Raw genomic sequence first — 16,363 nt, 5'->3', positions numbered from 1 at the left:
TAGCAATCTATGAAGAAGAAATTCACTAAGTCAAGCCCCAGACTTCAAAAGAGGAATAAATTACAAATTATCCCCCAGGCTAACAGAATATCTTGCCTTATTCAATCCCACTTGGCACCAGGGGGATTCAATATTGGAGGAACATCCTGGTTAAGTTCAAGGACCTGTTTTAAAGTTCAAAAAAAGAAGCATGCTGCCTCTACCTTAAAATATTTATTTTTAATATCGATATTCAGATTTCTTCACTTTTAAAAATAAAATATACATGAACATTAATTAAAAGACCCATTTCAGGAGACCTAGTCAGCTGACTGGAAACTGGAACAAAATTTTATCAAACCCACATCTGGCCTCAGGGTCCCTCCAAATCAATAAATACAACTGGGTATCTAGATAACAATATATTAAGTCCTTATGGTCCAGGCATGGTAATACACACCTGTCATCCTAGCACTTAGGTACCTGGGGCAGAAAGAGCTTGAGGCCAACCTGGGTTACATAGTAAGTTTAAGGTCAACCTAGGCTAAATAATACCTTGTCCACGAATGAATGAATGAATGAATGAATGAATGAATGAACGAACGAACGAGTGAAACAGGAAAACTTTATGGGGTTAAACAGTCCTCTGAACTCAGATTTCATTTTTGTCACTGCAAAATTTGAGTAGAAAGATAATTTTTTTCATTATATTTTCATTCTCAAATGATTTAAAAATCAACTCTACAAGCCCCATCTGGAAAAGATGGCAATTGTGGCGAGAACTAGCAATGCCAATTAGGTAATTTGTTGAAATACTCATAAACCTGTGTTCCAAAAAGTGCTGTATGAGAACAACTTTCATTTTAAAACTTCCTAAGTAATTAAACTTATATGTACTTTGGGTTTTTTTAAGTTTATCTTAAGTTTATTTTATTTTTTAATTATGTGCATGTGTTTGTGTCCGTGTGTAGGTATGTGTACATGAGTACAACCACCCTCAGAATCCAGAAGTGGGCACTGGATCCCCTGAAGCTGGAGTCACAGGTGACTGTGAGTGCACAACACAGGTGCTGGGGGATCTGAACTCAGGTCCTCCGAAAGAGCAGAACATACTCTTAACCACTGAGCCATCCCTCTAGCCCACGTTTCCTTAATCATGAAAGAAACATCAAAAATAAGACTGTATTCATTTAAACCACATAATTTTTGCAATTTTTAAAATGGCATAGTATTCAATCAAGTAACGAGCACCTGTGCTACCTAATTTCTTTTTATATGTGTATGAGTGTTTTGCCTGCATATATGTAGTTACACCACACACATGCCTGGTGCCTACAAAGGCCAAAAGAAGATGTCAGATCTCCTGGAGCTACAATTGCAGCTGCAGGTGATTGTTAACCACCGCATGTATGCTGGGAATTGAACCCAGCTCCTCTTCAAGAACAGCAAGTGCTTTTAACCACTGAGTCATCTCTCTAGGTCCAAATCAATGTACTTGTAAAAATTTAAGTAAACAGAGATGATAGATAAACTGTTTCATTTTCCTGACAAAATCATTAACTAAAATGAATCCAAATTTCTTAAATCAGGTAACTCATCTACTGTTCAACAAAGGTAACTTTACTTATGTAAACCGAAGTACTTCTGTTATCTAAGGAATATAATACAAGCAATAAAAATTCTATTTATCAGGGCTGAAGAGATGGCTCATAGGTTGAGAGCACTGGCTACTCTTGCAGAAGACCTGGGTTCATTTCCAGCATCTACATGGAGGCTAACAACCATTTCCAGGGGAATCCGACGCCTTCTTCTGACCTCCAAGGGCACTGCATGCCACAGGTGCACTTACATACATGCAGACAATAAATACACTCATACATATAAAATAAAATATAAATACTTTTTTTTTTTTGGTCTTTTTGAGACAGGTTCTCCCTGTAGCCCCAGCTGTCCTGGGACTCACTATGTAGACCAGGCTGGCCTTGAACTCACAGAGATCCACCTGCCTCTGCCTCCCGAGTGCTGGGATTAAAAGTGTGCACCACCACGCCCGGCCCCACATTTTTTTAAAAAAAGAAAAAAAATTCTATTTATCAAAAGCACAAAACTTGGAAAATATTCCTGTTAGTGAAAAACACACAAAATAAATACACACATAACTCAATATAATGTAAAGAAATATATAAAACTAAAATGATGAACAGTGAACGGAACTGAAAGTCAAGAACTAATCACCGTGATTCTACTCTGGTTAACTGAATAAGAAACAGGAATGCCACTACTTTTAGCTGAAAAAGAGGAGCTGTAGATTTTTAGTTTAGCTTTTGACATGTTGAGTACAAGGTCTCTAAAGGCATATTCAATGATATCAGAACTGAAATCATTCTAAATTTTAAAAGGACACAATAAGAATTTGCATAGTATTACTGTGATAATTAAAAACCAAGAGGCTCATTGATTCCCTCTCTTCCCTCCCTCCCTTCCTTTTTTAAAAGATTTTTCCAGAATTAGAACAACAAATACAGTCTTTCCTTCCATGTTTTGGTCAATGTTAAATCCTACCTTTCATCAATGACTTACCTGAAGGCAATGCGCCCTTCTGGTGTGAGGCATGTTGTAACTGGAGAATATGAAAGCAGTCATTCAAGCAGGTCATGGTGGCCAAGGAAGTAGCTTTGAGCATTAAGAGATCCTGGTCCAAGGAATTAAGAAGGCCGGAAGTAGGGAGGCATTCAATTCGTCTAATTAAGTCTCTTTGTTGTCCCTCAGCATGAGACATCATCTAAGGAAAACAACGGTTCTTCTGCATAACACATAAATATTCACTTGTCATTTTAATAATAATAGTCACCTTTTGAGCCACTTTCAGGACATATTAGACTTAGAAATCTATTTGAAGTTTGCTGGGCTATCTTCAATTAATGAAGATAAATTAATGAATTTAATGGTGCTTTTCAACTGAACAAAAAGAGTGTGACTTTTGCTAGTTGCACTTTTTCTTTGGAACCAATAAAGCACAAACGCCACTTTTTGTTAACAGTATAAATTTATCCAAGTCGTCAGAAAAAACATTTCAGAACACCTTCAACAGCAGTATCAAATTTTTCATTCCACAATAAAATTAATTTCCAGTCAGGGCTCTTGATCACTCTCCCCTCACACCAGTCAAGCCTGATTCCAAGTTACTTTGAGAACATGATGATTTACCTGCCTCCTCCCTAACCTAACTTTCTGCTTAGGATGTTTGGGTATATTTTGTTGTTTCAAATAAAAATATTTTAATTAATACATTCTTTTGAAAGAAACGTCCAGTTGAAAACAATTTATGATACTGTTTTCTTGTAGCTACTTTCAAGTATAAGCAGAAGGTTCTCAGAACTGCCTGTCCTTTAGAAACTACCTTATTTCACACAGCAACCTGTAAGGGACAGACTCTTAGCATTTAGAGGCTTTGTTCCAGGTGGGTGGGTGTGTGGGTGTGTATACGAAGGTATGGCACCCACTTGGAGGCCAGAGGTTAGTGTCAGGTGTCCTACTCTACTGCTCCCTCTTCACCTTACTCCCTGGAGACTGGGCCTCTCACAGAACCTGGAGTTCCCCATTTTTTTGTTTTTTAGCTCAGATGCTGGCCAGCAAGCTCCAGAGATCCTCCTGTCTCTGCCCCCAGTGTTAGGGTTGGAAACACAAACTTAATAGCTTTTTATGTGAGTGCTGGGTGATCAGAGCTCAGGACCCCATGCTTGCATAAGAAGTACTTTTTACTGACTAAGCCATTTCTAAAACAACTCTATGAATTTTAATAGTTTATCAGAGGGTTGGTGAAAGAAAGGTACAAAATGGTCCTAGTAAGCAAATCAAGTATGTCATACGTGAAACAGTTCCTGAAAATCTACGTCATAGTCAGTCTCAAACAAATTTAACTCAGGGCATCAGGCTTTGTGGCACCTTTACTCACTGACAGCCCAATAAAGAAAATCTTAAAGGAAAAAATGGTTCTGGAACCACTTTATGGGGAAGGCAAAAAAATGCTACCAACAAAACAGGACTGTTTCTGCAGGAATAGAACTATTCCATCTGAACATGAAAATGTTCCTAATATAATCATAATCATAACCTTAAAGTTTAACCTGGGTTGTGGGTTTAACTTCTGTTGTTGTAGGTTTTGGGGGGTGTTGCTTTTTTGGGTTTTGTTTTTCTGAGGCAGTCTATCTCTATATATAGATGAGGCTAGCCAAAACTCACAGTCCTCTTGCCTTGAGTCTCCCAAGGGATTACACACATGCACCACTACCACCAACCTGCTGGGTTCTTAATTGGAAGGGGAAAAAAGTACCACCATGGTAAAGACAGACACCAAACAAACTTCTTTTTTATGTGTGGAAGTGGGGGGTGGCAACACCATGGGGACTGCTAAACAATGATCTCTAAATCCCAGAATAATCACTAGCTGCAATTCAAGAGAAACTGCCATTAAACTAGTCAACTAGTAATTTAGTACCTTCTTCTGAAAGAAGTAGTTATGAAACTTTGGCAACACCCCACACAGAAGGGCCAGAGATAGGTGGTAAATATTCATATGCTATCATAATGCTATGAAATAGCATTATGAAATATGAAATACCCCATTAAAAAAGCAATATGAAATACACCCTGTATATTTTTAATTGTCGAGACTGCAAGATGGCTAAGTACCACTCTGATTCTATCCCTTTCTATCTTAGCCACTTTTCTTCCACTTGAGATTAAGAGAGAAGCACTTAGATTTTCTTTTTCTTTCTCTGTCTCTCTCTCTCTCTCTCTCTCTCTCTCTCTCTCTCTCCCCCCCTCCCCCCAAATGTCCCCCCCCCTGTCCCTTTTTTTTTTTTTTTTTTTTTTTGTCTTTTTGAAGCAGGGTCTCCCTGTAGCCCCAGCTGTCCTGGAACTCACTATGTAAACCAGGCTGGCCTCGAACTCACAGAGATCCGCCTGCGTCTGCCTCCCAAGTACTGGGACTAAAAGCGTGCACCACCATACCTGGCTTTCCTTCTTTTTTAAGACAGGGTATTATGGGGGCATGAGATATCTCAGTGATTAGGAGCACTGGCTGCTCTTGCAGAAGAGTCAGGTTCAAGTCCCAGCACCCACATAGCATAACAACCATCCATAATTCCAGTTCCAGGGATCCAACACCCTCTTCTGGCATCTGCAGGCACTGCATAACATGGGTACACTTACATACGTGCAGGCTTAACACTCATATACATAAAATAAAAATAAATAATTGTTTTTAAAAAGACAGGGTGCTACGAACACTGAGATGTTGGCGCATGCATCTCTAATCTGTATTTGATTATTACTAGTCATAATCGGTTGCACTTGGATCCTTGGTGCCTATGTATGTCTGTAAAGTCATTGGGTAGATTTCAATGGTAATGTTTATCACGTCTATTAATTAACATGACATAAATTTCCATGCTTCCTACTCAAATATAATACGTTTTTTAAAATTTGTTGATTTTTTTTTGTGTATGTGCTTGTGTATATCACACAGAACATCCCAAACCATCTTAATCAACTATAAACCCACATCCCAGAAGGCACCCTCCCATAGCCTCCCTCCCCCCACTAGAGACCTTATACTCTGATATCCCTGCTACTGTCTGCTGTGTTGTCAGCACCCCCAGCCATTCCCCACTACTTGCCCTTCTAGTGAATCTAGTCAGCCTATCTAGAGGTCTCTGTTTGAGGAAGGTCTAACTCAACTGTGAACCTATAAACTTGCACCCACTTGTGAAAGAGATGTACTCTTGCTCTGGAATGTGTTACTGAATATGTTAAAGCTGTAATGAAATGCTTCTTCTAATCATATAGTTATTAAAAATTTAAAAAAATAAAAAAATAAAAGGTGCTTCCTATTTAAGGGACACCAGATCACACACACACAAAACAAGACAGGGTGTCACACAGCCCAAGCTAACTTCAAACTCACGATGCAGATGAGGCTGGCCTTGAACTCTTTCCTCATCCTACTGCCCTCAACTCTCTCAGGTACTAGGTTTCCAGGTGTGTACTACCAATTCTAGCTCACCTTGGTTTTCCTTTCTTTTTTGTTATTTTTATTTATTTTATGTGTATGAGTGTTTGCCTGCATGTATGTATTGCAGTATGTGAATGCAGGTGCCTTCAGGAGCCAGGAGGGGGCATCAGATGCCCTGGAACTGAAGTTACAGGCAGCTGTGAGTCACCCCATGTGCATGCTAGGAAGTGAAGCCAGGAACTCTGTAAGAGCAGCAAGTGCTCTTAAGTGCTGAGCCATCTCTCTAGTCTTCTAAATTTCTATTTTAAAAAAATCAATTAGTGGGAGCTGGAGAAACAGTTCAGCGATCAAGAGCACAGTCTGCCCTTGCAGAGGACCTGGGTTTGGTTCCCAGCATCCACATGGTGGCTCACAACCATGGTAATAAAGAAATGACTTATGGTACAACTCAAGAATCTGGAAAAGCAAGAACCAAACCCAAACCCAACAGACAAGAATTAAAAAAAAAAAAAAATCAGTAAAATAGAAAACAATAAAAAGAACCAATCGATTTACGAGCCAATTCTTTTTTTTTTTTTTTTTTGGTCTTTCTGAGAAAGGGTTTCCCTGTAGCCCCAGCTGTTCTGGAACTCACTATGTAGACCAGGCTAGCTTCGAACTCACAGAGATCTGCCTGCCTCTGCGTCTGAGTGCTGGGATTAAAGGCGTGCGCCACCACGCCTGGCAAGAGCCAATTCTTTGAAAAGACAACCAAGATAGATAAGAGTCTTGGCTCAGCTAACCAAAAGGAAGGAAGAGCAAATCCAAATCAACAAAATCAGAGACAAAAAGGGAAACATCACAACAAAGACCAAAAAGATCCAGAACGTTTTAAAGGAATATTTTAAAAATCAATACTCTATTAAATTAGAAATTCTAGAAGAAATGGACAAATTTCTAAATTCAATGGACCCACCAAAGATAAATCAAGAGGGACCAACAACTTAAACAGACCTATATATAACAAACAAGGACATCGAAACAGATCATCCCAACTAAAAAAGGCCCAGATCCAGGTGGTTTCATGGCAGAATTTTATCAGACCTTCAAAGAACAGCTACAAGCAATACTCTTAAATTATTCAAAAAGACAAAACAGAGGGAAAACTCCCAAACTCTTTCTATAAAACCAGTATACCTCTAATACCAAAACAAGGTAAAAACACAACAAAAAAAAACTATAGCCTCATACCCCTAATGAACACAGATACAAAAACTCTCAACAAAATACTCCAAAATCGTACATAGACACATATCAAAAAGACTATCCACCAAAATCAAGTTGGCTTAATTCCAGAGATGCAGGGATGGTTCAATATACGTAAGTCAATAAATGTAATACATCATATAAATGGACTTAAAGACAAAAATCACATGCCATACAAATGAGTGTATGTGTATAGCTAAAGGTTGTATAACAAAAAACACAGTGCCAGGCAGGAAGAAACCTCCCTTCAAGTTGTTAGGGTAGTTCAAGAGACTCCCAAAATAACAAACACGGACTACTGCCACAGTCTTTGATTGCTTCCAAGAACTTGAAGGCAAGACCCTATTGTTAAAGATAGGACATACTTTAGACACAGGAATTGGAGCAGTCAAGCTGGAATTGACCTGGAAGCCTCCTCCCTGAAGACTAGCTCCCATAGTTATCAGACAATACTATACAAACTGCCAAGGGAAAATCAGTATTTCCATCCAGCTGTAAAGTAAATGAACCACAACAATAACCAGCCCAGCAAATAATATCTACTGGCATGGTAGTGGCATTTTAATCTTGGGGTAATCAACAGCTGCCTAATTGGAATTAAGGTTCACTCAACAGAAGGGAAATCATGTGTGGTACTATAAACATGATCAAATACAATGGCTGGAGAGGTTACAGACCCTAAAGAAAAACCTACTTTTGTTACATCTCTAAACCAACGTTCTCACCGTATTCTAAATATATATATATATATCCTTATATTTACAGACAAGTGTACCTCTCACCACTCATCAAAGAAGCTTCTTTTTGCAACAAATGGAGACTATTACAAAGTTCTACAACTGGTCAAACACAGAATTCTGGGAGGTGTCCAGCCCTAAGTGACAAATCTACAATGCAACTTCTATACCTAGGGCTCAAGGAACATAACAGAACGGGGGGCGGGGGGGGGGAAGAATATTAGATTACTGCATCTCTCAATTCTCATCAGCGAAGCTTCCTCATGCCGACAGATGGTGATTAACCCAGAAAGCCACAACTGGCCAGAGTGCTGAGAATAAGAGACTGTAAAGTACTTTTCCCTGAATAGGACACCACTATCAAACCTCTGCCACCCAAGGCTCAGGGACCATTGCAGAAGAGAGGGCATAAAGAGTCTAAGAACCAGAGATGGTGGATTATCACAAAGAAATAAAATATTCCAGACAGCGTGGTCATGTGAACTTACAGCAACAGTAACAGCATGCACAAGACCCATGCAAACCCAAGCCAGATGAAATTCCAGCACAGAAGGGGGAAAGTGGGGAAGAATTCCCAACCTTAGCTAAGGAACTATTAGCAAACAATTAACTGCTGGAAGAGGGAGAGTTGGTTTTGTCTAAGGATGTGACACTAGGTAAGCTAACCAGGCTCCAGTGGATGGACACATACTGAAGGACAATTTGGGGACACAAAGTAGGATTGATAGGCCTTAACATGTATGACAGAGTACATGAAATCTGGTAGGGGGGACTGTCAGAGGGACTCAGATAGGGAAGGGGGTCTAAATATAATCAAAATATATTGCATTAAATTTGAAAAAGTGCGATTAAAAATTATTTAAAAAATAAAATAAAAAATCTTAGTGGGGGCTGGAGAGATGGCTCAAGCAGTGAACACTGACTTTTCTTTGTATACCTCAAAGCCTGTTACTGCATTTCTCTAGACTTCAATTTCTTTATCTATAAACATAATACAAAGTACCACTCTCCACAGCATCCTACTTTGACTCATTTAAATGACTTACAGTATTATTTACACCAATATACTTCTTAGCTATGCAGAAGTACTACCAAATTTGACAGCAAGCAATGCCTGAAATATTTATAACCTGACAAACTGCATTATTTATTAACTAGCATTAAAAAATACAAAATCACAAGATAAGGCAGCATCAGAATTTAGTCTATTTTTATGTGCCAGACAGGAGAAACCTTCCATGAGTTGTTGGCCAGGATGTGGTCCAAGAGACCCCCAAAATTACACAAGCTATTGTTACAGGCCTTGATTGCCTCTCAGAACTTGAAGGTAAGACCCTATTGCTGAAGACAGAACATACTTCAGACACAGGACTTGGAGCAACAGAATTGGGACTGACCTGGAAGCCACCTCCCCTGAAGGCTAGCTCTCATAGCTTTGGAGAGCACTATGTAAGCTGCTAAGGTAGAACATCAATCAGTGTTTCAATAACCACAACAATGACCAGCACAGCAAACTGTATTGGGGCAGAAGTGGCCCTTTTATCTTGGTGGTAATCAACAGCTACCTAACTGGACTTAAACCCCACTCAATAGGAGGAAACTCATGTGTGGTACTGTAAATATAGCCAAATACACATGCTGGAGAGGTCACAGATCTTAAAGAAAACCCCAAGGCTGTTGCACATCTTACTATGTGCAAAATATGTATCCTTATATTTACAGACAAGTATCCCAGTCACCACTCATCAAAGAAGCTTCTTTTGCACCAGATGGAGATTATTACAGAGTTCCACAACTGGTCACACACAGAGATTTTTTGTGAATTGCCCAACCCTAAGCGACACATCTATGATGCAACCTCTGCACCTAAAGCTTATCCAACACAGTATAACAAGGGGTAGAGAGAATACTAACACATCTATCAATTCTCATCAGTGAAGATCCCTCATGCAATGGAGGGCCAGGAACACAAAAGGTCACAAATGGCCAAAACACAGAGAATAAGACTCTGCAGAGTGTGGGTCCTTGGACAGACTCTTACATCAGAATCTACCCACCCAGGGCTCAGAGACCATTGCAAAACAGGGGGCTGGAAAGATTGTAAGAGCCAGGGAGGAGGTGTATGACCAAATGGAAATAGTCCTACAGGTTTCTGGCAGCTCACAATCACCTATAACTCCAGTTCACTGGACCGACTCCCTCTTCTCGCTTTTGTGGGCAATGTACCTATGTGGTACCTAAGTGTACAGGGAGGCAAAACACTCATACACATAAAATAAAAAATCAAAGTCATTAATTTTGTTATACAGCCTTTCCAACTAGGTTTAATAGCTTCTTTGACTATTTGGCTTTTGAGACAGGGCCTCACACTATAGCCCAGGCTGGCCTTAACTCCTGGCAATTCTCCTGCCTCAGCATCCCAAGTGTAGCAATTATAAGCATAAGCCACCATGCCCAGCTTAATGCCTCCTCTGATCACAAATTTTACATCAAAGGAGCCTATATTTTCACTTGAAAACTAAAAGATGGGTGCATATTAAAAGAAATTAAAAAAAAAAAAAAACTAAAGATACAGACTTTTTAAAAATGACAGCATCCTAACACACAGCTTTTGAGAGATAAGAAACTTGGGATATTATAGACAATCACACAATCTTATTTTAGTATAGTATATAGAGAACACTAAAGGCCCACAGACACAAATGGGATCCACACACCGTTGTGATGAAACCAGGGAAGACACTATCTTGAGCATCTCACCTGGCTTCAGCTCATACTTACTTCCCTGACCTCTGTAAGATGGTCCGGAGGTACGTGAGTTCTTTTGTTCGCTGACTGCAGTTTAGAATGTCCAACATTAAAAAAAGAAATGGCATTTTGACTTGGTCTCCTCTGGGATATCGGAGAATTACCACTAGACGCAAGCGAGAAGCTTCGTGACTTCAGAGGAGGGTTATTCTGTCAGAAAAAGAAAATTCCTTTTTTGCTTTTTAAAATTTAGGCTCTATATCCATCAAATTACCATACATTTGAGGCTTTATAAATGTATAATTTTAAAAAATTAAATTAACATCAAATTTGACTTAGTAACATTTCTGAAAATAAAATTTAAACTAGTCAAAGTTTAGAAATTAAAATTTCCAGTTTCGTATTCTCAAAAAGATTTTACACATTTTTTAAAGTACATTAGAATAACAAGATTTTTCTAATTTCATATTTTTACACACTGCAAAACAAAATAAATATAATATTCAATATATGTACAATATATAGAATATATCTCCTAAAGAAACATGCAAGTGTCCTTTGCAACAATCTGGTACTTTCTGATCACTGTCATTGACTAAGTTTTTACTGTGGGTAAAGCTATTATATTGGAGTTCCTGAAGACTAGGCTGCAAAACTAAATACAATATTTTATTTACATTGTTTTGAAACAGGGTCTCACTATATAGCCCAGGCTAGCCTCAAGCCCACAATCCTGACTCACCTTCAAAGTGACCATCATGCCTGGACCTAAAACTTAGTGAAGGGCTGGAGAGATGGCTCAGTGGTTAAGGGTGCTGGTTGCTCTTGCAGAGGACCCAAGTTCAAATCCCAGCACCCACATGGCAGCTAAGAGCCATCCATAACTTCAGTTCCATGGGATCTGACGCCTTCTTCTGTCCACCATGGACGATGTATGACACAGATGCACGTATACGTGCAGACATAATACCCATACACATAAAATAAAAATAAACATTTTTTTGAATTAGTGGGAAGTGAGCACAATGGCACATGCCTTTAATCCCAGCACTGGGAGGCAGAAGAAAGCCAGTCCCTGTGAGGCTGAAAAGCCAGTCTGGTCCACATGGCAAGGTCCAGACCATCTGGGGCTACAGGGAGACCCTGACTCAAAAAATAAATAAAAATAAACAAATTAATTAATTAATTAATTAAACATAAAAATAAAAATTAGTTAATGGAAAAAATACCAGGAAGAAAGAAAAACAAAAAAAGGAAAACTCAAGCTATCATTTAGGTATGAAATCTTTTAAATGAGATCCTTTTATATTACTTTTTAGTCATCTCTAGATTTCAAATATTAAGACTTGTCTTCACCTTAAAAATATTAGAAAGCACTCCAAAGAGCCAAGGCATGGTAATGCACATTTGTAATTCCAGCTCTCAGGAGGCTGACGGAGAAGGATCACTTGAATCCAGGAGTTTAAGACAAGCCTGGGCAACACAATGAGACTCTGTCTCAAAAAAGGAAACATACAGGGCTAGAGAGGTGACTCAGTGGTTACAAGCACTGGCTGTTCTTACAGAGGAACTGGGTTCAATTCCCAGCATCCACATGAGGGGTAACCACTGTCGGTAGCTCCAGTTCCTGGGGATCCAACACCTTTTTCTGACCTCTGCAGGCATTGCACGACACAGGTGCACATATATCATGCAGGTAATACACTCATACACATAAAATAATAAATACTTTTTTTATAAAGGAAACACACCACTCCAAAAAAAGATACACAAATTATTGAGCCCACAGATGGCCCAATGGATAAAAGTGCTTACTGAGTAAGCCTGAGAGCCTGCATTTGATCGCTGGAGCCCACACTGGAAGGAGGAACCTTCTCCTAAAAGTTGTCCTCTGGCCTCCACATGCACTGTGACATGTATGCTCCAACGCTCACATAAACATCACACACACATAGACAGTAACAATAATAATAATGAAACACTTTTTAAAGATACACAAATTATCAGTATGTACACGAAAAGGTTAAGCATTTGGGAAATGAAAATCGTAAGAGTCTACCAAAACAACACAGAAAAATCAGGGGTTAAGGAGACAGCTGTCAGTAAGTACTTGCTGAGTAAGCATGAGAACTGAGTTCAGATCCCCAGTATCCACATAGAAAGCTGGGGACTCATAGAAGGGGAGAGGTGGGTCAGAAGCTCCAACCCGAGCTGAGGAACTACTGGCAACTGACAGCTGCTGGATGAAGGAGAGTCAGTTTTCTTTATGGGTGTGACACTGGGTAGGTTGACCAGGCTCCAGGGGATAGGCCAGGACCAAAATTAGACTCGATAGACCTTAAAAAAAAAATAATAATGAGGACATGAAACTGGAAAGGGAAGGTAGTAAGGGGATGCAGATGGGGGGGGGTCCTGAATATGAACAAAATACACTGTACAAAATTATCAAAAATTCAATTTAAATTTTTTTTTAAGCTGGGGATGGTGGTGCATGATGCAGAAACTGGTGCATCCCTGGAGCTCACTGGCCAGTCAGCCTGACTGAATCTGCAGGTTCCAGGTCAAGTGAGAGACCCAGTCTCAAAATAAAAGAAGGCTGAGGCAGAAGGCAAGCTAGGGATGTGGCTAACTGATAAAATGCTTGCCTTGATTTGATCCCCAATATCACAAAAACCTAGCATGTTGATGCATGCCTATAATCCCAGTACTCAGGTGATAGAGGCAGGAGGATCAGAAGTTCAAGGATATCTTCGACTACATAGCAAGGGCAGCAGGAGATATATGAGAACCTATCTCAAAAAGGCTGGAACAGGAGAACTGCCCTGAGTTCAAGTCCCAGCATTGGAAAACTGAGGCAGGTGGGTAGAGAATTCAAGGCCAGCCTAAGCAACACAGCTAGATTCTATCTCAGAGAGGGGGATAAGACGGGGAGCAACACTGCTACATCTAGCAGTGTAGATAAACCTTGAAAACATTGTTAAGTGGAAAAAACAGATACGACAAACCATATTTTATATTTCATGTGAACAGAAAATAGATTTAATGCTTGCCCAGAGACTAAAGAAAATAAAAGTGGGTATTAATGGTTATGGGTTTTTGTAAGGGTTGATGGAAGCATTCTGTAGTTAGACAGCTACCAATGGTTGCACAACCTTTTGACTATTCTAAAACCTGAGATTTTACACTTTAAAAGGGTGACTTTTATGGTATGTGAATAGTATACCTCAATATATTTGGGGGGGGAGGGTTGTTTGGTTTTTGTTGTTTTTGAGACAGGGTCTCTCTGTAGCCCCAGCTGGCCTGAAACCATGTAGACCAAGCTGACCTTTAACTCATAGAGATATGCCTGTCTCTGCCTTCCAAGTATTAGAATTAAAGGCATGTGCTACCAAACCCGGTTTGGGGGAGGGGGTGGTTAAACATTAATTTATTGAATGTGTGTGTCACAGCGCACATCTGGAGGTCAGAGGACAACTTTCAGGAATTGGTTCTCTCCTTCCATCATGTGGGTTCTGGGGAACAAACTTGCAGTCAGGTTTAGCGGCAAAACCATTTACCCACTGAGCCAGTTCGCTGACCCTGGTATCTCAATCTACAAAACACACATTTCCACCATTTCTGTGCATTAATAATGTATACAAATCCACATACCTTCCCAATAGCTTCAGTGTGGTGCTGTGTACATATCTGAAGTCTGCTAACCCAATGCTGTCGTTCCTTAGCATCTGTAGCTGATAACAAATGTGTATGTTATTTACTTCTTTAAAAAATATTTTACTTACCATTTTTATTTTACGTGTATGAGTGTATTGCCTGCATGTATAAGTGCACCTGTGTCATGCAATGCCCACAGAGGTCAGAAGAGGGGTTGGGTTCCTTGGAGCTAGAGTTACGGACGGTTGTTAGCCTCCATGTAGGTGCTGGAAACCGAACCTGGGTTCTTTGCAAGATCAGCCAGTGCTCTTTACTGCTGAGCAATCTCTCCAGCCCCATTATTTACTTTTATATTTATTTTAGGAACACAATCATCCACAGCAAGAAGGCTGGGTGAGTAAAAAGAAAAGACTGGTTCTACTTTCCCTAGATCAAATGTTCCTAACTAGAGGGAGGGCAAGAAAGAGACTGAAGCATTGGGCTTGTTACGTGTGGAAATGGCATGAGGACAGATCACAGGCAGCCAGGTGAAGACATGAGAAAAACAGGTTTTAAGTTCCTCATGGTAGTTTGTCCTTATTTAAAGAACCAACCCTGATTAAAAATCTGAAGTATCATTGATCCTTTCAGATCTTACAAGAATGGCCAATTAGGGTAACCATTACACTTTATATATACTTATTAAATAAAAATCACACATTTCTACACAAATTAAATTTATCTAGACAGAGGTTATACACATGGCAGCACAGGCTTATAATTCCAGTCCTGGAGGCTGGATCTGAAGCCTGCCTGACCTACATAGCTAGACCCTGTCTCAAAAAAAAAAAAAAAAAAACCCAAACAAAAACAAAACTACAGAAGATACATTTTATATTAATGAGTATGGACATTTCAATAAATCCCAAATGTGTACATTAGTTACTAAAAGCTGGGACAAGGACAAGGGGCAAAGAACATTCTTGTGGAAGGCATAAGACTATTATTTAAAGAAGTCAGCACGGCAGCACACACGCCCTTAATCCCAGCACTCAGGAGGCAGAGGCCGGTGGATCTCTGAGTTCAAGGTGAGCTGTTCTATATAGCAAGTTCCACGCCAGATGGGGCTACAAAGAGACCCTGTCTCAAAAAGAAAAACAAAATAAAAAAGAAGTCTGGGGTTTTAGGCTTCTCAGAAATTGGGGTTTTACCTACACAGATTTGTTTTGAGAAGGTCCAATTCTAAATAGACTCCCTTACTGGCAAACTTGAAAAAAGTTATTAAAACAGATTTCATGCAGCTGGACAGATGGTTCAGCAGTTAAGAGTGTGTACTGATCTTATAGAGACCAAAGTTGGTTTCCAGTACCCACATCAGGTGGCTCACAATCACCTGTATCTACAGCTCCAGGGGATCCAATACACACCCCTAATTTTAAAAATATTATAATGAAAATAAACCTTTTAAAAATAGGACTTCATAAATTCTCAGAGCAGCTCTGAGACTTGGAATAGGGTTCCACCAATGACAATAGTGTCTGTTCCCCAAACCCAAACGAAAGCAGGTGAGCACAGCAGCTCAAGGGAAGCAGCAAATGGCAGTGGCAGGTCTCCTGCCCTAATCCTACCTCTGAGTTTATACTGCTCCCCGCTGGCAGCATTCACTGTGAAAGTGTGAGAGTCCTCATCACTGGGTGAGATCACAGCACCTGCAAGCTGCAAAGTACCTCTGGGTTTTTGATTTCTAGACTGTTCATTCACAAAGTACTCCAACAGCCCAGCTTCATTGTTCAAAACGAAAAACCTGTAATGTTAAGAAAGTTGTTATTTTTACATTTGCTCCAGGCAAACTAAAGCAAACTTCAATACTATTAAAACTATTAAAGGAATTTTACTTAAATTTTTTAAAAATTAAAAGCATGACAAAAATACCTTGAAAAACACTCCACTGAATTTTCTAGCGTTACTGGAACACTGAATGAATTTAATAGAAAGTACAAACCCT

At 39.6% G+C, this 16,363-nt stretch overlaps 1 protein-coding gene across 3 annotated transcripts in view; it reads right to left on the bottom strand.

The window, feature by feature from the left end:
• The window catches only part of Osbpl11 (oxysterol binding protein like 11), a 71,371-nt gene that overhangs the window by 35,531 nt on the left and 19,477 nt on the right, over positions 1–16,363 (bottom strand). For 2 of the 3 annotated variants that reach the window (XM_008838561.3, XM_029566170.1), the window contains 4 exons: positions 15,987–16,162; positions 14,377–14,456; positions 10,759–10,935; positions 2,560–2,761 (listed from right to left, as the gene is read on the bottom strand). In XM_008838561.3, the coding sequence (XP_008836783.1) occupies positions 2,560–2,761; positions 10,759–10,935; positions 14,377–14,456; positions 15,987–16,162 (635 nt within the window). The remainder of the gene's footprint in view (positions 1–2,559; positions 2,762–10,758; positions 10,936–14,376; positions 14,457–15,986; positions 16,163–16,363) is intronic. The other variant, XM_017799495.2, reaches the window with a different exon arrangement.

The sequence above is a fragment of the Nannospalax galili genome, unplaced genomic scaffold (assembly GCF_000622305.1).
Source record: "Nannospalax galili isolate Female #2095 unplaced genomic scaffold, S.galili_v1.0 scaffold598, whole genome shotgun sequence".
Lineage (NCBI taxonomy): Eukaryota > Metazoa > Chordata > Mammalia > Rodentia > Spalacidae > Nannospalax > Nannospalax galili.
This window is presented reverse-complemented; position numbering and strand designations above follow the sequence as displayed.